General features: G+C 47.0%; 1 protein-coding gene across 1 annotated transcript in view; it reads left to right on the top strand.

Moving 5' to 3' along the window:
• Positions 1-10,538: 10,538 nt before the first annotated feature.
• LOC115348313 (deleted in malignant brain tumors 1 protein-like) overlaps positions 10,539-21,626 on the top strand; it is a 105,621-nt gene continuing 94,533 nt past the window's right edge. The window contains exons 1-11 of the mRNA XM_041127391.1: positions 10,539-10,605; positions 14,035-14,130; positions 14,303-14,619; positions 15,078-15,458; positions 15,916-16,296; positions 16,740-17,135; positions 17,595-17,975; positions 18,419-18,814; positions 19,259-19,654; positions 20,097-20,492; positions 20,951-21,331. Of these exons, the coding sequence (XP_040983325.1) occupies positions 10,539-10,605; positions 14,035-14,130; positions 14,303-14,619; positions 15,078-15,458; positions 15,916-16,296; positions 16,740-17,135; positions 17,595-17,975; positions 18,419-18,814; positions 19,259-19,654; positions 20,097-20,492; positions 20,951-21,331 (3,588 nt within the window). The remainder of the gene's footprint in view (positions 10,606-14,034; positions 14,131-14,302; positions 14,620-15,077; positions 15,459-15,915; positions 16,297-16,739; positions 17,136-17,594; positions 17,976-18,418; positions 18,815-19,258; positions 19,655-20,096; positions 20,493-20,950; positions 21,332-21,626) is intronic.

The following is a 21,626-nucleotide window of genomic DNA, read 5'->3' as shown; positions in this document are numbered from 1 at the left end:
TGCGTAGACGTGGTGCTTAGGGACATGGTTTAGTGTTGGACTGGGCAGTGTTACATTAATAGTTGACCCCAATGATTTTAAAGGTCTTCTCCAATCTAAACAATTCTATGATTCTATGATTTAAAAGCTTAGGATACTGGGGAGAGCAAGACTAACCTTCTTATGTGTAATTGGAGCTCTGAATGGGCAAACTGAGCTACTGTTACAGCCTCTTGTTCTCGAAAATGTTCAAAACTTCCCAAGGGAAAAAAACCTAGAGATGACTTCAATGCCTTTTGACTTATGACATTACCACTGTGATAATGTAATTGCATAAAGCTGGAGGAAATTTTTCTGTGGAAGGTTTCTGGAGAAGAAGAGGGCTAAAAGATAACATAGACTGAGGACTGAACTGGATGAGAGTTTAATGATTCACAAGGACTTAATGTTTAAGACCAAATTATGTGGATTAGCTAAAGGGCTATAATAAATTTGTGTTATCATGAAACTATAACCTACATAATTGCAGCAGAATCCCAAATGTCTCCATAATTTCCCCCTCTATTAAATACTGGTGATGAATAGAAAAGATATGAGCATCCCTATAGCGATATTTACACTGTCATATTTGCACTAAGGTCAAAAGTTTTCTCCGCCATTCCTTGGTTATGTATGGTGAATCTCCTCCACCCATATATCAAATCTCAAATTTTAGGTCAAATGGTATAGTCATTGAAATGCTCTTAGTAAATATAAATAATGATTGTTAATAACTAACATCTACTCTTACATTTTCTTTTTTTTAAATCATTCTTTCCTTAAGTGCTCTGCTACTTTTCATTTGAAAAGGCTTGTATTAGTATTTATTTCTCTTTCAGGGCTTCTTGTCAGTTCAGTAAAAGCCTATATTATTACTATTCTTAGTTTAGGTTATTGATTCAAAACTACACCAATCTTCCTACGCTGTAGGGTGGCAGCTACAAAGGACACAATGGAATAAGTCAATGGCTATTGTCTTTTTCTTTTTTAAGAGATGACTCATGTATCCTTATGACAAGACAGAGTAGATTCATTGTGTTACTGTATTCATGTGAACCAGAGAATGCCAAAGCCAAAGGCAGTTGCAGCACAGTGAAATCCTAGGAAAAAAAAAAAAGGGTCATAGAGGAGATGAGTTGTATGGGATTCTTAGCTAACTTGCGAACACAGTGCAGAATCTTTTTAGAGTATTTTAAACATTTCTATAGATCCACACTGTTCTTGGACCATATCTGTTGAGATTACAGTCAATCTAATAAAACTGAATGTCAGTGAAAGCCATAAGATATTTTATACCACCTCTCTTTAAGGTATCTCCACCACCTTTCCCCTTTTTTCTTTCTGGATTTTTTTAGACAAATAGACCAATACAAAGTTCTTCTTATCTAAAAAAGATATGTTTGCAAGGTCCAAAGTGACTGGGTTAGGCAGCTAAGCCTTGCCTAGCCTTTTCAGCAGGCTGTGAGCACTTGGGCAGTCAGTTAATGTAGCCAGTGCCTGCCCATGCATTATGCTGTGGCCAACTCCTAAGCTCTCTTCTTTATACTAATTCTTGGTTATTTATGTAATGGCAAACACAGCCTGGAGCCCACTGGGCAGACCTTATCACTTGCTCAGACTACCCGAGGGCATTGCTGTATTTTCTGTTCACGCTAAAGAACAAAACCTACTGCTTGGCATGGATATGGTCATGCCCCAGTTGTGCCAGGCTCTGTAGAAAGGCATAGCACAGCCTGGTTTGGCCTTTGGGAGTTTTCCAATGTGAAAGTTGAGGTATGTTGCCCTCAACATGCAGCCTCGTTGTGAAATTTATGAGCTGAGTGCATCAGTTGAGCAGTAAGCATTTCAGCAAATATCTTCAGAATGGATTTTGCAAAGTGTATTGGAGGCCTGATCTTGCAGAGGTTAAGGCAAACATTTAACAACCTTGATAATTTCCAAAGATTTTGGGAGACTATTCATAGCAGAAAAGTTATGCACATAGCTTACGTAAACATTTGCAAAGTTTTGTTGCTAATTCAAATATTTAATTTTAATGACCCATCTTGGCTCCCAGTTAAATGTCAATACATTGTGCAATATCTAATACAGCAATATATCTGTAAAATTGACTTCATCTAGTGTGGCAAAATTCACTGACTTCTTTTCCCTGTCTACAAATTGTTATACAATGCCTAGTAATGGGGGGTAGGGGAGGAACAGGTGAAGTGTATTTATATTTGTCATTGCCCATCCATTTAGTAAATGCTATGCTCCTGTTGCCTCAGGTTATCACGTTGGGCACCTCTCATACTATAAAAAGCACACTGGCAGAAATGATCTGCCCAGTTAGGCAGGGAAAAAAAGGAAGTAAAAGGAAATGGCACATACTGCACTTTGCATTCTACCTTGCTACGGTTGTGATCCAGAGAAAATAAAACATACAGCTCAGAAAACTATATCGTGTTGCAGTGGGTATTAGGCTGGAGATATGAAGAAATTTTCTTTTAATTGATAATTTTTAATTTGGTGCAGATTTTAACTTAAAACTACACATTCCTAAGTCAAACTGCTTGATCCTTTCAGATCTTTGATTAGTGCAAGGAAGAAACGCAATGCAAAGTATTAAGAAGTGTTAAGAAATATGATAGATACAAACAACAATCTAGATCTACTTTAAATGACAAATCAAGGCGCACAACCTTTGTATGAAAGGTATAAATGCTTGGGGCCTTGAGCAGAGAAAATCTAAAAGCAGTAAACCTGACTTTTCCATTATGGCCCTTTGTTTCTTCTGGTTTTTAACATCTGAAAGAAGATAAAATTCCGGAAAGAGAGACAGCACTGAGCAGCACAATGTAGACATCTGCTGTCCAGGCTACCAGTTCAGGAATCTTTGGGAAGACTTTGCGTGAACTGGGCTGAGTGGGGAAATCGTCAAAACCAGCACTGGCTAGCACTGTAGACTTATATCTTTGGGAATCAAGACCTTTCGTTCAGTTGGCTTCTTTAGGATTAAAAGCATTAAGTAACTTTAATGTGGTTTTTCTCTCCCTTAGAACCACAGGTGTTTCTCTGCACATACGTGTACTTGAAACATAAACATGATGAGACATGGGACTGGATTTCAGTACCACAGTTATGTCACAGAAAGGAATTCTTACTCTATTAGCTTTTTAATTTCTTTAAACACCATACATACCAAAAATTTAGCAACACCTTTTTTTAATCCAATAACATTGCAAGTAAATAAAATGTATTAATTTTTAAGTAGCTTAATTCAGCTTTTTCCTTGCATTTCTATCTTTAACCAGAAGAAAAATTGCTTTAAGATAATTTTTTGGATGGTGACAACTTCTGTCAGGTATACAGGACGAACAAAGAGTCCTTGACAAAGATACCATATTGTGGCCAGAGAATTAGTTTTAAATACATTTTCAGAATTCACAGGGTCATTAAAAGGTTTCAGAAATATGCTATTGTTGTCAAGTTGTGAGAACAAAGGGAAAAATATGGAGGCTAGCTAAAACCAGACATGGAAACACATTCTTGAAAGGAGCTGGAATGCTTAAAAGCATTTAGACAAATTGGTATATACAGGTCACTTCTAGCTTTCTGTAGGAGGACTTTGCTGTTTATCAGTTTGTATCAGCTGCAAAGTAGCATAAAAGTTGCACAACACATTATAAGCAGATTGCTGCTGAGAAGCAATGACTGTGAAACTGCTAAATGACTGACTTCTGTGTCTTATATTGACGCAGCCTTTCACACAGAAAGAAATGCATATTACTTCCCTACATACTTCCCTTGGGTTTATACGTAAATCCCATAGAACACCCCTGCAGTGCACCACCTGTGATGGACATTTTGAGTGCATGTGGCTTTTCATGCATGTGCTGGTTTTGGCTGGGGTAGAGTTAATTTTCTTCGTAAGTAGCTAGTATGGGGCTAGGTCTTGGATTTGTGCTGAAAACAGTGTGGATAATTCAGGGATATTTTCATTACTGCTGAGCAGTGCTTACCCAGAGTGAAGGCCTTTTCTGCTTCTCACCCCACCCCACCAGGGAGGAGGCTGGGGGGGCACAATGAGCTGGGAGGGGACACAGCCGGGACAGCTGACCCCAACTGACCAAAGGGATATTCCAGACCATAGGACATCATGCTCAGCATATAAAGCTGGGGGAAGAAGAAGGAAAGGAGTGACGTTTGGAGTGCTGGCATTTGTCCTCCCAAGTAACTGTTACACGTCATGGAGCCCTGCTTTCCTGGAGATGGCTGAACACCAGCCTGCCCATGGGAAGTAGTGAATTAATTCCTTGTTTTGCTTTGCTTGTGTGCGCAGCTTTTGCTTTACTTATTATACTGTCTTTATCTCAACTCATGCGTTTTCTCACTCTTACTCTTCTGATTCTCTCCGCCATCCCACCAGGGTGGAGTGAGTGAGTGGCTGTGTGGTGCTTAGTTGCCCACTGGGGTTAAACCATGACAATGCGTCTAGGTATTTTTGCACATGAAGCAATGACTTTCCTTGAACAGCTCCCTTTGGCAACTAGCAGCATCATTTCCTTCCTGCTGGTCCTTCTTTTGGTTTGAAGGCAAGGTCAAGGCATGAAGGTGAACAGATGGTAACATTGGAGAGAGTTGGAAGTCTTGGAGACAAGTTGTCTTCTCGGTTCACACCTTCTCTTTCAGTAGCCAGCTGCCTCAGGCTCCCCCACATCTGGTATATTTTATCTCAGTAAAGCTTAGAAAGGAAACTGGCATTATTTGAAGACCAAAAATAACTCAACTAAAAATCCTTTGAAGAACTAAGGATGGTTTGAATAGAGGAGTATAAAAAGAGGCTGGAAGGCAAAAAGCAGGCTTGAGGATCAGATTTAAAGCAGTAGGAAAGAATGCAGCTGCAGGGTAGTGCAAGACAAGAGCAGATATGGCCCACGAGAAGAATTCACTGAGGTTGTACTCACGCTCTTTTCCAGAAACCCTTCAAATGTAGGCTGCTCAGACTGTTGAGGACCTTCATTCATTATGAGACCAAAATGCACATGTATCGTGTCACTGGTCTGCAGTACAATACATACACTGGGAGCAGCGGCTTGCAGCTTGGCTTGCATCCTTGAAGGCTACTTGTACATTCCACGTCCCGGGCATATCACTGGGAGGCAGCTGTGCTACATGTTCCCAAATCACCTCCGTTGGACCCTGGCTGTCCAGCGTCTGCAAATGTAGGAAGTTCTTTGAAACTGGCAGACAGTGCAGGGAAGCTCACAGAACACGAGTGTCCAAAAATGTATGAATTACATATCAGTAATTAACTATAAGCACTGTGAAATCCTGCTCAGCCACTGGCTAGGTGCTGCCAGCCATCTCTTCCATGCTTTATCCTGCTTTTGCCAGAGGTCTTGCAATCTTACTGGACAGTACCAGGCCCAATGTGGGAGGCGCAATCTGAGCAGTGCACAGAAATTAAAGCAGACTAGAGATCTACAGAAGAATTTAAATCAAATAGGGGAGTGGGCAATGAGAAAGCAAATGCAGTAAAACTGTAAAACAAGTGAAAATAGCATGAAATGGGTGGCTATTAAAACAAGGAAGTAATTGCAAGGAACAGTAAAAGAGGCAAGATTGGACTGTTGTTTTAGGCGTGACCAAATCAAATGGTGTGGCCTGCCACTGGAGTTGGTAATGCATCACTTGAAGTCTTTATAGAAATGTACTTATGAATTTAGCAGAATGTATGTTCATCTTTTGGTATGTATGCTTTTTAATAAGAAGTGTAAACAGCTCTACAAAAGGATTCAGGGCATATATTCAACTCTTCATACCAGATGGGGGCAATCAGCCACCTAGCTGAACAGCAGCTGCCATATAGGCAAATGCAGAATTATATAGGTGCCTAAAATGCCCAGCCTCAAGAAAACCATCAAAAGGCTGTATACAGTCTCTATATTTCTGCCTGACTAAGTCTGAACAAGGGAAGAAAAATCACTCTACGCTATCCAATATGGCTGTACCCAGATTTCAAATGCAAATGTGCTGGCACACCAGAGGTGACAATGAAGTTACATACAAGCTAAAACTTGGCTATTGACTTTTCTGCTACAGGCAGAAAGAATGGGTTCAAAATGGAGAACAGCATTCAAGAAATGGGGTGTTGCTGCGAACTCTCAATTCAAAATTGCTTTAGCTTTTCTGGATTGTTTTGTGGATATGAGACCCTACCCAACCAGGACACTATCCAAATGTTAGACTTAGATATGCATGGAGTACAGATTTATTTCACCTGTATATAGCTCTTCATAAGATTTCTGATATTTATTTTTGCTACTTTCTTAGACTTAAAACTGAACCTTTCTCCTGTTGTAGGGACAAAGCAAAGCAGACTAAGAGTAAAAGTCTGAGAAATACTGGGTACTCTCCTGATGGGGTATTACCCATCTGTGTACAGCATGAAATGAATGGGAACATACCTAAGAACTTAAGTCCTGCAGAGCATTCCTGGGCAGATACAAAGGATCAATGGGAAGAATGATGTGTTCAAACTCCCTCTTGCAAGAAGCACATATCAGAAAACCAGTCCATGGATCTAGAACACAGAGTATTATAGTAAGTAAAATCTTTTCATTTTTTCTTTCTCAAACTGAAAGAAAATGATTGATCAAGGGAGATGGCAGAGCTTTCTATAGTCTTTAACAGCTCTAAGTGCCACTAAAAATGACAACTGTGTTTGAAAAATTCAATCTTTGGTAGTTTGGACCTGCATTTTTAATTGAAATTGCATAGAAAAGATAAAATTTTTTTTTTCTTTAATCCAAGTATAACAGTATAATTTAGTGAACACTTGTTCCAGCCAACAGCTGAGCTCTGATAGAAGATATCATGAGTGAACTGAGGCTGATTTTCTTGGACAAAGTTCTTTAGGTTTCCTGTGCCTTACATCTTTTGTATTATGGTAAGACATATTCAATCCCATGCATTCTGTCTCAGTGATACGTGGTTCAAGAGCTGAGGCAATAGTTTCCATTTCCTACTGATGTGTGAACAGCAACGGATTGACGATATGCTTTCAGGAATACAGCCTCATACATCAGGTTATCTGCAGTTTTTTTATGGTACTTTATGTTGCAGCAAACTTCCTGCTGCTCTGATGTCAGTACGCGCAATAGAAAGGAGAGATAATCTAAGGCATATTTTGTACAGAGGATGCTGGCATTTTAGCAGCTGCAAATCAAAGGTGCCTGTTATCAAACCTGAAGACGTAGGTCCTCATATAAGTTAAAGGACATTTACCACAAATGTCAGAATTGTGCCAGTAAGCTGGAATTGGTGAGGCCTGGCAAGAACTCTGACAGCCAAGTTTGTGTTAAAGAACCATGCTAGCAGATTTAATTGTTGTAGATAAATTTAACCACAGCACATTTAGTCCTCCTCTGTTCTTGAATCTCCTTGACATCATCCATAAATTTTCTATTCACGGTGTCTGTCACAAACCAGCTAAGGCTGGATGATCTGGAGATCCTCTACTCCTTGCTCAAAGAGGGGTCAGAGAGAGCAGGTTGCTCAGGACTGTCCAGCTGGGTTTGAATATCTTGAAGAACAGAGGAATCTATAACCTCGCTGGGCAACCTATTCCACTGCTTGACCACCCTCACAGTGAAATTCTTTTTTCTTATGTTTAAATGGAATTTACTGTACTTCAGTTCATGCCCATTGCTTCTCCTCCTGCCACCAGGCACCACTGAGATGAGTCTGGCTTTGTCTTTACTCTATCCCATCAGGTATTTGTACACATTAATGAGATCTCCCTGAGCCTTCTTTTCTCTGGGCCTCTCCTTGTGTGAGACATGCTCCAGTCCCTTAATCATCTTAGTGGCCCTCTGCTAGACATGCTCCAATAAGCCCATGTCTCTCCTGTTCTGGGAAGCCCAGAACTGGAACCCGCACCCCAGGTATGTCTCAGCAGTGCTGGGCAGAGGGGGAGGATCACCTGCATTGACCTGCTGGCAACGGTCTTCTGAACGCAGCGTCAGGATGCCACTGGCCATCTTTGCTGCAAGGGCACATTGCTAGCTCCTGGTCAATTTGTTCACCAGGACCCGCAGGTCCTTTTCTGCAAAACTGCTTTCCAGCTGCTTCGGCTCCTTGGTCTGTACAAAGGTCTTTATTTTTCAAGAATTTAGAGGAAGGATTATGACCCCATAGCCCCTTCCCAATGACAGTGTGTGATCACTCCACTGAGCACATGGTATTGTTTTTGCTTTTGTCAGGAAGTGAGGAACAGTAGAGCTGTGAATAGCAATGTTCAGGCTTACATTTCTTTATTAACATATGAATACAATCAGTTGTATTTACCATTGTCCTCCAGTTTGTTTGCCTTTCCTCAGCGACTGCTTTGATAGCTTCTGATTCTGTTTCTGGACTCTGGCCTTTTGTCTTTCCTTCCCCTATTCTAGCACTGTGAACCTCTGCAGAAAGATGACTCTTTATTCCCTTTGTCTCTAGACCCAAGCTGTGCTTTTCTGCAGGAGGAAAGTTGGAATACACCAGAAGGAATCACGAGTTATGTCAACTATTGCAGTTTGGTTGCTGTTTGTATCATAGCCAAAATGAACAGATAGGTACAGCCTGGATGAAGCATAATGAATAGAATATTAGACCAACAATTGGCCTGTTTCTAGCTGGCCTGTATTTCTCCTCATCAGATGAGGTAAAACAGCAGAAGTGCAATATAGTGACTCCAGTGAACAGATTAGCAGGACAGGATTACGGGCTGTTGTGCCCTAAGTGATCTATAACTCCATTAAGACTCACTTAGACCAACCAAGGAAACCTCTTCAACAGGACTTTTGATTTTACTTGAACCCATACTTCTTTCCCTTTTTACAAACTTTGTGATTCAGAGAATTGAAGAAAGTCTTGTTGACAAACTCGGCTAAGGAGCATAGCAGTAGATTGAGGGAAGAAATTGGTAAAGCAGAGCAAGCTCAACAGAGGCCCCCAGATGAGGTCCACTTAGGGTATGTTACAAATAGCTGGCATTAATTTACTACTGATACCTGACATAATCCCATTTATTATGTGCTGTTTGTGTACAAGCAGCAGGGAAACAAACCTGTAATTTCAAGTGGAAACCATCAGAAATATAAACATAGAATCATAGAATCGTTTAGATTGGAAAACACCTTTAAGATCATCAAGTCCAACTGTCAACCCAGCACCACCATGCCCACTAAACCATGTCCCTAAGCACCACCTCTACGCATCTTTTAAATACCTCCAGGGATGGTGACTCCACCACTTCCCTGGGCAGCCTGTTCCAATGCCTGACAACCCTTTCGGTGAAGACGTTTTCCCCAATATCCAATCTAAACCTCCCCTGGCACAACGTGAGGCCATTTCCTCTCGTCCTGTCGCTTGTTACTTGGGAGAAGAGACCGACCCCCACCTCACCACAGCCTCCTTTCAGGCAGCTGTAGAGAGCGATCAGGTCTCCCCTCAGCCTCCTCTTCTCCAGGCTAAACATCCCCAGCTCCCTCAGCCGCTCCTCATCGGACTTGTGCTCCAGGCCCCTCACCACCTTCGTCGCCCTTCTCTGGACACGCTCCAGCACCTCCATGTCTGTCCTGCAGTGAGGGGCCCCAAACCGAACACAGGACTCGAGGGGCGGCCTCACCAGTGCCCAGCACCGGGGACGGTCACCTCCCTGCTCCTGCTGGCCACGCTGGTTCTGATCCAGGCCAGGATGCCGTTGGCCTTCTTGGCCACCTGGGCACACGGCCGGCTCACATTCAGCCGGCTGTGGACCAGCACCCCCAGGTCCTTTTCCGCCGGGCAGCTTTCCAGCCGCTCTTCCCCAGGCCCGTAGCGCTGCGTGGGGTTGCTGTGACCCAGGTGCAGGACCCGGCACTCGGCCGTGTTGAACCTCATACAACCGGCCTCGGCCCATCGACCCAGCCTGTCCAGATCCCTCTGAAGACCCTTCCTACCCTCGAGCAGATCAACCCTCCCGCCCAACTTGGTGTCACCTGAAAACTTACTGAGGGTGCACTCGATCCCCTCGTCCAGATCACTGATACAGACATTGAACTGAACTGGCCCCAGTACTGAGCCCTGGGGAGGGCTCATTTATGAGACCAGGTCTCTCTGCTGAAGGCTTTATCAGAAAGCCTGCTATGAATTTGCTGCCTCACCTTGCAATGCGTTACAGTCTGCTTAATTAAGTCATTTGCTACAGGCAGTAAATAAATAAAATTGGGATGGTGGGGGCAAAGAAACAATAGATTCACTGGTCTGGTTCCAAAGGTAATGCTGGGCCTGCACATACGGTTAAGATAATTTATAATAAGGGCAGTAGCACAAATTTTCCAGGAAATGGAAACTTTACCATTCATATATAATCATTCTGGAAAGGTCAGGTAGTCATAAAATATTGCATAAGAAATCAGACATAACATGGGCTAGACTGACCTTGGGACCTTCACTCTTTTACAGGTGTAGAGTATAAATTCTGACGATTTTCTTTATTGCCATCTCTTGACAAGATGGTTACCACCAAGAACTTGCTGTGGTTATTCCTCTTAAATGTAGCACTCCTGGATGCCACCTCAGGTAAACCACTTAAAATCTTTAAAGAACATTCTTCCAAAAAAGGTAGGAAAAAGGGCAGGTCTTTCTCCTCTACACTGGTTCCATACATGTAATTCACATGCTAGTATAATCAACTTTGTGCAAAGATTAGGAGTAAGACAGACTGAAATTAGATAGCATCATGTTGTCTTATTAAAAATATGAGCCAATCAATATCATGATTAACTATTATTCATGTTGAAGTAAATTTAGTGCAATGAAATTAATATTGCTCTAACTGGTTTGCGGTAGTGTCTTGTAGCATAGTTTAAACCAAATGAAAAAAATACTACCATGAAAATACTGCTGAAAGACTTTGTTCCTATAAATCTGCGGTTTTCAGTATGGAATTAAGAGGGAATATAGTTTCTTTGGCTGCAATGCACATTTGCTTTAAAAGACTTAAAATTCAGCCTTGCAGATGCACATGGAACCACCCAATACTTATTTAACTTTATATAATTTAATGGAAGCACAATAGTAAGACACAGTTGCTATCCTGTACGGTATCATGAAGTTCAAGAGGTGTGTATTTTGCTCACAGTTGTGTCCTTGAGAATTTCATGCATGTGGAATAAAAACCTGGAGACTGTAACAATCCAGTCTGCACATTTACACATGCAGATCAGAACAGTGCTGGGTTTTCTCAGAAACCAATATTTGGTATTGCTGAGGACTTTCTGAATACTACTGATGTTTTACAGGGACAATTTCTTGGATTCACTATTCCCAGTAAACACCTCTTGAGTTGTGTCGTGCCTGCCAGCCTCTCACTTTGCCTTGGCAAAGTGACTTCCCTGCTTTAATTCAGGCACAAGCACTTGTAAGAGCAAGGCAAAAAAAAAAAAAAAAAAAAAAAAAAAAAAAGGCATAACTCTCACTTGTCTTTCAGAGAAGAGATCTGAAGTGTTATGCTCCCGCTAGGAATTTTTTCTGATCAGGACACCTGTCTGTTCACTGTTCTTTGCAACTATAAATAAGAAAACAACATCCATCATATCCCCCAGGATATGAAGGCTATAGACTGTGTTGCTTATTTTGTCCACCGCTTTTAAAAAGACAGTACAAAATGCTTGAATTATAACAATAGAAAACAGAGAAACAAAAACTAAGCCAATTAAATCAGAATAAGAGACATTTAGAAAAATAAAAATAACAGAACAACGAAGCCCCAAAATTGACACAAAAAACAAGCCAGTGTTTGAAATTTTTGTAGGCAGCCTGACTCACATCCACAATGAATTACAGACTATTATTCAGATGAGGGATTATTTGAATACACCATATGTTATATAAACATAACACTGTGACTCAAACCCATGGCTTTATATATCATTTCTTAAAGCAAAGCACTTCATTGGGGAGGGTTGAAGGGAGCATTGGGGTTTTAAATCAAGCTGTGCAATTTTGAAGAATGCACAAACCATTACTTACTGAAAATTACTCTGGCTTTCCAAAAGTTTCCCCTACTACAAGAACATATATTTTAATCATGAAGCCCAATAGACTTTACATGACCCAGCCTTGAAGTGAAGGAGGAATTTCTATAGTGATCACTGTTTGCTGTTCATTTTATGTTAAAGTCTGATACCTGTCTCACAGTATAGTCACTTTTTGAATGTGTGGGAATTACCAAGTATTTTGTGTATGCTACTCAAAATAAAAAAGGCCTGAGAAACGCACAACACTTCTAAAATGCTGTATCAGACCATGGACCATGGCTAAACATGTCACTACTTTATTTTTACGTGAAAATAATGAATACATTTCTCCTATTAGTTATGAAATGAGTACCTTATGCAAGTTTTCTTTATACTTGTTTCATGTTTTTTTCACTACACATTTAAGTTTACAGAAAAAAAAACCCAATTGCAGATAAACAACAGGTGTTTCACAACTAAAAATACTGTGGGTATTTCAAATTAGAAGCACAGGTTTAAGGAAATACCACAAATATTCTATATTACTTCCACCCAGTCACATCTTTCTGTAAACTTTGACTGTTTCTTTTTATTATGATGACAATAAGTCTGTGCAATGCTTGATTTATTTAGGTCCCAGCACCTTCTGTCCATTATTGCTAGCAAATACACACTAAGTATTACCAGAAAAAATTCAAATATTAGTAAAAAATGCAAACTATTCTCTTTAGTCTGACAGAACGTTAATCCAACCCTCCGTGTACGAAAAACCGTTTTGCTAGATGACAGATTTGGCCTCAGTTGTCTCTGTTTACAGCCTTTTATTAATTGAAAAGATAATTTTGGGAGGCTACCAAGCCCTTGTGGAATATGGCACCACTAATTACCTCTCGTTTCCCACAGACCTTGCACCACAGTTTTAGCATACAAGAGCACACTTCACTGTGATGCTTGTATGACACTTCGTAAGATGTTCTCTCTTGCAGATCGACCTTATGGTGCAGCACTGCCCTACCCTCTGTCTTTTGAATATATTAGCCACTCCATCATCTTGCCAGGAACAGACATGAGACTGACTGGCCTGTAGTTCCCTGGGTCTTCCTTTTTACCCTTTTTAAAAATGGGGGTTATGTTTCCCCTTTTCCAGTCACTGGGAACTTCACTGGACTGCCACAACTTCTCCAATATGAGGGATAGTGGCTTAGCCAATTTATCCGCCACTTCCCTCAGGACCCACGGATGCATCTTGTCAGGTCCCATGTACTTGTGCACCTTCAGGTTCCTTAGATGGTCTTGAACCTGATCTTCTCCTAGAGTGGGTGGTTCTTCATTCTCCCAGTCCCTGCCTTTGCCTTCTGAGACTTGGGCGGTGCGGCTGGAACACTTGCTGGTGAAGACTGAGGCAAAAAAGTTATTGAGTACCTCAGACTTCTGCACATGCTGGGTACGAGGTCTCCTTTTTCCTTCCAGAGAGGGCTCACATTTTCCCTAGTCTTCCTTTTATCACTGACATACCTACAGAAGCCTTTCTTGTTGCCCTTGACATCCCTGCCCAGATTTAATTGAATCAGGGCTTTAGCTTTCCTAACCTGATCCCTGGCTGCTCAGACAATTTGTCTGTATTATTCCCAGGCTACCTGTCCTTGCTTCCACCCTCTGTAGGCTTTGGTTTTGTGTTTCAGTTTGACCAAGACCTCCTTGTTCATCCATACAGGCCTCCTGGCATTTTTGTCTGACTTCTCTTTCTTGTAATGCATCGCTCCTGAGCTTGGAGAAGGTGACCCTTAAATATTAACGAGCTTTCCTTTGGCCCCTCTTCCCTCTGGGGCTCTATCCCATGGTACTCTACCAAGCAGATCCCTTAAGAGGACAAAGTCTCCATCGCCTATGTGACAGAGTGGCACCACCATCCCCAGTGCTGGGAGAAAACCGGGCTGTGCTCCTTCACCCACAAGGTCCTCACGTGCTTCTTTCTCTTCCTTCCCTACAGATGCCTCTGCCATGACCACTGTTCCCAGTTTCACGGCATCCATTCCTCCAGGTGGGCCTGAATTTGTCATGTTTCTTCTGGCCACTACTTTTGGCGGTAGCAGTTATGGGCTCACAGGGTGGGTTTGCTCTTCTCCGTGGGAGAGCAGAGCCAGGGAAACACACAGCCTAATCAAGCAGAGGGTGGCAGTCCTGCTGGCCTGAGTCTCCTCGAGCATTGCCAGTGGTCGAGGGTTTTCCCATGTTTTCCCTGTCTCCTTCTTTCCCAGGTGCCTCCCTGAGCCTGGTGAATGGCAGGAACCGGTGCGAGGGGCGCGTAGAGATTTACCAGTACGGGCGCCGGGGCACCGTCTGTGATGACAGCTGGGACCTGAACGACGCCAAGGTCGTGTGCAGGCAGCTGGGATGCGGCTTTGCTGTTTCTGCACCATCAAATGCCTACTTTGGACAAGGCACTGGCGATATCTACCTGGACGATGTGCACTGCACGGGGAGTGAGTCCTCCCTCTTCCAGTGCAGCCACCGTGGCTGGGGCGTCCACAACTGTCACCACAGTGAAGATGCCGGCGTTGTGTGCTCAGGTACGGTTGCTTTTCCTTCCTAAATACCAGGAGGCTTTCAACAGTGCCCCTTGTTGGCTGCAATTAGCTATGCGCTGGAGATGTGTTCAAAGGTTGCGTTTTTTTGTTGCTCCCTCCACGGAAGACCACCCTGCGGAGACCCCCAAGTCTCCATTGCCCATCTGACGGGGTGTCACCACCATCCCCAGTGCTGGGAGAAAACCGGGCTGTGCTCCTTCACCCACAAGGTCCTCACGTGCTTCTTTCTCTTCCTTCCCTACAGATGCCTCCTCCACGACCACACCCAGCTTCACGGCATCCATTCCTCCAGGTGGGCCTGAATTTGTCATGTTTCTTCTGGCCGCTACTTTTGGCGGTAGCAGTTATGGGCTCACAGGGTGGGTTTGCTCTTCTCCGTGGGAGAGCAGAGCCAGGGAAACACACAGCCTAATCAAGCAGAGGGTGGCAGTCCTGCTGGCCTGAGTCTCCTCGAGCATTGCCAGTGGTCGAGGGTTTTCCCATGTTTTCCCTGTCTCCTTCTTTCCCAGGTGCCTCCCTGAGCCTGGTGAACGGCAGGAACCGGTGCGAGGGGCGCGTAGAGATTTACCAGTACGGGCGCCGGGGCACCGTCTGTGATGACAGCTGGGACCTGAACGACGCCAAGGTCGTGTGCAGGCAGCTGGGATGCGGCTTTGCTGTTTCTGCACCATCAAATGCCTACTTTGGACAAGGCACTGGCGATATCTACCTGGACGATGTGCACTGCACGGGGAGTGAGTCCTCCCTCTTCCAGTGCAGCCACCGTGGCTGGGGCGTCCACAACTGTCAACACAGTGAAGATGCCGGCGTTGTGTGCTCAGGTACGGTTGCTTTTCCTTCCTAAATACCAGGAGGCTTTCAACAGTGCCCCTTGTTGGCTGCAATTAGCTATGCGCTGGAGATGTGTTCAAAGGTTGTGTTTTTTTGTTGCTCCCTCCACGGAAGACCACCCTGCGGAGACCCCCAAGTCTCCATTGCCATCTGACAGGGTGGCACCACCATCCCCAGTGCTGGGAGAAAACCGGGCTGTGCTCCTTCACCCACAAGGTCCTCACGTGCTTCTTTCTCTTCCTTCCCTACAGATGCCTCCTCCACGACCACACCCAGCTTCACGGCATCCATTCCTCCAGGTGGGCCTGAATTTGTCATGTTTCTTCTGGCCGCTACTTTTGGCGGTAGCAGTTATGGGCTCACAGGGTGGGTTTGCTCTTCTCCGTGGGAGAGCAGAGCCAGGGAAACACACAGCCTAATCAAGCAGAGGGTGGCAGTCCTGCTGGCCTGAGTCTCCTCGAGCATTGCCAGTGGTCGAGGGTTTTCCCATGTTTTCCCTGTCTCCTTCTTTCCCAGGTGCCTCCCTGAGCCTGGTGAACGGCAGGAACCGGTGCGAGGGGCGCGTAGAGATTTACCAGTACGGGCGCCGGGGCACCGTCTGTGATGACAGCTGGGACCTGAATGACGCCAAGGTCGTGTGCAGGCAGCTGGGATGCGGCTTTGCTGTTTCTGCACCATCAAATGCCTACTTTGGACAAGGCACTGGCGATATCTACCTGGACGATGTGCACTGCACGGGGAGTGAGTCCTCCCTCTTCCAGTGCAGCCACCGTGGCTGGGGCGTCCACAACTGTCAACACAGTGAAGATGCCGGCGTTGTGTGCTCAGGTACGGTTGCTTTTCCTTCCTAAATACCAGGAGGCTTTCAACAGTGCCCCTTGTTGGCTGCAATTAGCTATGCGCTGGAGATGTGTTCAAAGGTTGCGTTTTTTTGTTGCTCCCTCCACGGAAGACCACCCTGCGGAGACCCCCAAGTCTCCATTGCCCATCTGACGGGGTGGCACCCACATCCCCAGTGCTGGGAGAAAACCGGGCTGTGCTCCTTCACCCACAAGGTCCTCACGTGCTTCTTTCTCTTCCTTCCCTACAGATGCCTCCTCCACGACCACACCCAGCTTCACGGCATCCATTCCTCCAGGTGGGCCTGAATTTGTCATGTTTCTTCTGGCCGCTACTTTTGGCGGTAGCAGTTATGGGCTCACAGGGTGGGTTTGCTCTTCTCCGTGGGAGAGCAGAGCCAGGGAAACACACAGCCTAATCAAGCAGAGGGTGGCAGTCCTGCTGGCCTGAGTCTCCTCGAGCATTGCCAGTGGTCGAGGGTTTTCCCATGTTTTCCCTGTCTCCTTCTTTCCCAGGTGCCTCCCTGAGCCTGGTGAACGGCAGGAACCGGTGCGAGGGGCGCGTAGAGATTTACCAGTACGGGCGCCGGGGCACCGTCTGTGATGACAGCTGGGACCTGAACGACGCCAAGGTCGTGTGCAGGCAGCTGGGATGCGGCTTTGCTGTTTCTGCACCATCAAATGCCTACTTTGGACAAGGCACTGGCGATATCTACCTGGACGATGTGCACTGCACGGGGAATGAGTCCTCCCTCTTCCAGTGCAGCCACCGTGGCTGGGGCGTCCACAACTGTCAACACAGTGAAGATGCCGGCGTTGTGTGCTCAGGTACGGTTGCTTTTCCTTCCTAAATACCAGGAGGCTTTCAACAGTGCCCCTTGTTGGCTGCAATTAGCTATGCGCTGGAGATGTGTTCAAAGGTTGCGTTTTTTTTGTTGCTCCCTCCACGGAAGACCACCCTGCGGAGACCCCCAAGTCTCCATTGCCCATCTGACGGGGTGTCACCACCATCCCCAGTGCTGGGAGAAAACCGGGCTGTGCTCCTTCACCCACAAGGTCCTCACGTGCTTCTTTCTCTTCCTTCCCTACAGATGCCTCCTCCACGACCACACCCAGCTTCACGGCATCCATTCCTCCAGGTGGGCCTGAATTTGTCATGTTTCTTCTGGCCGCTACTTTTGGCGGTAGCAGTTATGGGCTCACAGGGTGGGTTTGCTCTTCTCCGTGGGAGAGCAGAGCCAGGGAAACACACAGCCTAATCAAGCAGAGGGTGGCAGTCCTGCTGGCCTGAGTCTCCTCGAGCATTGCCAGTGGTCGAGGGTTTTCCCATGTTTTCCCTGTCTCCTTCTTTCCCAGGTGCCTCCCTGAGCCTGGTGAACGGCAGGAACCGGTGCGAGGGGCGCGTAGAGATTTACCAGTACGGGCGCCGGGGCACCGTCTGTGATGACAGCTGGGACCTGAATGACGCCAAGGTCGTGTGCAGGCAGCTGGGATGCGGCTTTGCTGTTTCTGCACCATCAAATGCCTACTTTGGACAAGGCACTGGCGATATCTACCTGGACGATGTGCACTGCACGGGGAGTGAGTCCTCCCTCTTCCAGTGCAGCCACCGTGGCTGGGGCGTCCACAACTGTCAACACAGTGAAGATGCCGGCGTTGTGTGCTCAGGTACGGTTGCTTTTCCTTCCTAAATACCAGGAGGCTTTCAACAGTGCCCCTTGTTGGCTGCAATTAGCTATGCGCTGGAGATGTGTTCAAAGGTTGCGTTTTTTTGTTGCTCCCTCCACGGAAGACCACCCTGCGGAGACCCCCAAGTCTCCATTGCCCATCTGACGGGGTGGCACCCACATCCCCAGTGCTGGGAGAAAACCGGGCTGTGCTCCTTCACCCACAAGGTCCTCACGTGCTTCTTTCTCTTCCTTCCCTACAGATGCCTCCTCCACGACCACACCCAGCTTCACGGCATCCATTCCTCCAGGTGGGCCTGAATTTGTCATGTTTCTTCTGGCCGCTACTTTTGGCGGTAGCAGTTATGGGCTCACAGGGTGGGTTTGCTCTTCTCCGTGGGAGAGCAGAGCCAGGGAAACACACAGCCTAATCAAGCAGAGGGTGGCAGTCCTGCTGGCCTGAGTCTCCTCGAGCATTGCCAGTGGTCGAGGGTTTTCCCATGTTTTCCCTGTCTCCTTCTTTCCCAGGTGCCTCCCTGAGCCTGGTGAACGGCAGGAACCGGTGCGAGGGGCGCGTAGAGATTTACCAGTACGGGCGCCGGGGCACCGTCTGTGATGACAGCTGGGACCTGAACGATGCCAAGGTCGTGTGCAGGCAGCTGGGATGCGGCTTTGCTGTTTCTGCACCATCAAATGCCTACTTTGGACAAGGCACTGGCGATATCTACCTGGACGATGTGCACTGCACGGGGAATGAGTCCTCCCTCTTCCAGTGCAGCCACCGTGGCTGGGGCGTCCACAACTGTCAACACAGTGAAGATGCCGGCGTTGTGTGCTCAGGTACGGTTGCTTTTCCTTCCTAAATACCAGGAGGCTTTCAACAGTGCCCCTTGTTGGCTGCAATTAGCTATGCGCTGGAGATGTGTTCAAAGGTTGCGTTTTTTTGTTGCTCCCTCCACGGAAGACCACCCTGCGGAGACCCCCAAGTCTCCATTGCCCATCTGACGGGGTGTCACCACCATCCCCAGTGCTGGGAGAAAACCGGGCTGTGCTCCTTCACCCACAAGGTCCTCACGTGCTTCTTTCTCTTCCTTCCCTACAGATGCCTCCTCCACGACCACACCCCAGCTTCACGGCATCCATTCCTCCAGGTGGGCCTGAATTTGTCATGTTTCTTCTGGCCGCTACTTTTGGCGGTAGCAGTTATGGGCTCACAGGGTGGGTTTGCTCTTCTCCGTGGGAGAGCAGAGCCAGGGAAACACACAGCCTAATCAAGCAGAGGGTGGCAGTCCTGCTGGCCTGAGTCTCCTCGAGCATTGCCAGTGGTCGAGGGTTTTCCCATGTTTTCCCTGTCTCCTTCTTTCCCAGGTGCCTCCCTGAGCCTGGTGAACGGCAGGAACCGGTGCGAGGGGCGCGTAGAGATTTACCAGTACGGGCGCCGGGGCACCGTCTGTGATGACAGCTGGGACCTGAACGACGCCAAGGTCGTGTGCAGGCAGCTGGGATGCGGCTTTGCTGTTTCTGCACCATCAAATGCCTACTTTGGACAAGGCACTGGCGATATCTACCTGGACGATGTGCACTGCACGGGGAGTGAGTCCTCCCTCTTCCAGTGCAGCCACCGTGGCTGGGGCGTCCACAACTGTCACCACAGTGAAGATGCCGGCGTTGTGTGCTCAGGTACGGTTGCTTTTCCTTCCTAAATACCAGGAGGCTTTCAACAGTGCCCCTTGTTGGCTGCAATTAGCTATGCGCTGGAGATGTGTTCAAAGGTTGTGTTTTTTTGTTGCTCCCTCCACGGAAGACCACCCTGCGGAGACCCCCAAGTCTCCATTGCCATCTGACAGGGTGTCACCACCATCCCCAGTGCTGGGAGAAAACCGGGCTGTGCTCCTTCACCCACAAGGTCCTCACGTGCTTCTTTCTCTTCCTTCCCTACAGATGCCTCCTCCACGACCACACCCAGCTTCACGGCATCCATTCCTCCAGGTGGGCCTGAATTTGTCATGTTTCTTCTGGCCGCTACTTTTGGCGGTAGCAGTTATGGGCTCACAGGGTGGGTTTGCTCTTCTCCGTGGGAGAGCAGAGCCAGGGAAACACACAGCCTAATCAAGCAGAGGGTGGCAGTCCTGCTGGCCTGAGTCTCCTCGAGCATTGCCAGTGGTCGAGGGTTTTCCCATGTTTTCCCTGTCTCCTTCTTTCCCAGGTGCCTCCCTGAGCCTGGTGAACGGCAGGAACCGGTGCGAGGGGCGCGTAGAGATTTACCAGTACGGGCGCCGGGGCACCGTCTGTGATGACAGCTGGGACCTGAACGACGCCAAGGTCGTGTGCAGGCAGCTGGGATGCGGCTTTGCTGTTTCTGCACCATCAAATGCCTACTTTGGACAAGGCACTGGCGATATCTACCTGGACGATGTGCACTGCACGGGGAGTGAGTCCTCCCTCTTCCAGTGCAGCCACCGTGGCTGGGGCGTCCACAACTGTCAACACAGTGAAGATGCCGGCGTTGTGTGCTCAGGTACGGTTGCTTTTCCTTCCTAAATACCAGGAGGCTTTCAACAGTGCCCCTTGTTGGCTGCAATTAGCTATGCGCTGGAGATGTGTTCAAAGGTTGCGTTTTTTTGTTGCTCCCTCCACGGAAGACCACCCTGCGGAGACCCCCAAGTCTCCATTGCCCATCTGACGGGGTGGCACCCACATCCCCAGTGCTGGGAGAAAACCGGGCTGTGCTCCTTCACCCACAAGGTCCTCACGTGCTTCTTTCTCTTCCTTCCCTACAGATGCCTCCTCCACGACCACACCCAGCTTCACGGCATCCATTCCTCCAGGTGGGCCTGAATTTGTCATGTTTCTTCTGGCCGCTACTTTTGGCGGTAGCAGTTATGGGCTCACAGGGTGGGTTTGCTCTTCTCCGTGGGAGAGCAGAGCCAGGGAAACACACAGCCTAATCAAGCAGAGGGTGGCAGTCCTGCTGGCCTGAGTCTCCTCGAGCATTGCCAGTGGTCGAGGGTTTTCCCATGTTTTCCCTGTCTCCTTCTTTCCCAGGTGCCTCCCTGAGCCTGGTGAACGGCAGGAACCGGTGCGAGGGGCGCGTAGAGATTTACCAGTACGGGCGCCGGGGCACCGTCTGTGATGACAGCTGGGACCTGAACGACGCCAAGGTCGTGTGCAGGCAGCTGGGATGCGGCTTTGCTGTTTCTGCACCATCAAATGCCTACTTTGGACAAGGCACTGGCGATATCTACCTGGACGATGTGCACTGCACGGGGAATGAGTCCTCCCTCTTCCAGTGCAGCCACCGTGGCTGGGGCGTCCACAACTGTCAACACAGTGAAGATGCCGGCGTTGTGTGCTCAGGTACGGTTGCTTTTCCTTCCTAAATACCAGGAGGCTTTCAACAGTGCCCCTTGTTGGCTGCAATTAGCTATGCGCTGGAGATGTGTTCAAAGGTTGCGTTTTTTTGTTGCTCCCTCCACGGAAGACCACCCTGCGGAGACCCCCAAGTCTCCATTGCCCATCTGACGGGGTGTCACCACCATCCCCAGTGCTGGGAGAAAACCGGGCTGTGCTCCTTCACCCACAAGGTCCTCACGTGCTTCTTTCTCTTCCTTCCCTACAGATGCCTCCTCCACGACCACACCCAGCTTCACGGCATCC

Source organism: Aquila chrysaetos, chromosome 11 (assembly GCF_900496995.4).
Source record: "Aquila chrysaetos chrysaetos chromosome 11, bAquChr1.4, whole genome shotgun sequence".
Taxonomy (NCBI): Eukaryota; Metazoa; Chordata; class Aves; order Accipitriformes; family Accipitridae; genus Aquila; species Aquila chrysaetos.
The sequence above is the reverse complement of the archived record's forward strand: the minus strand, read 5'-3'. Positions and strand labels throughout refer to the sequence as shown.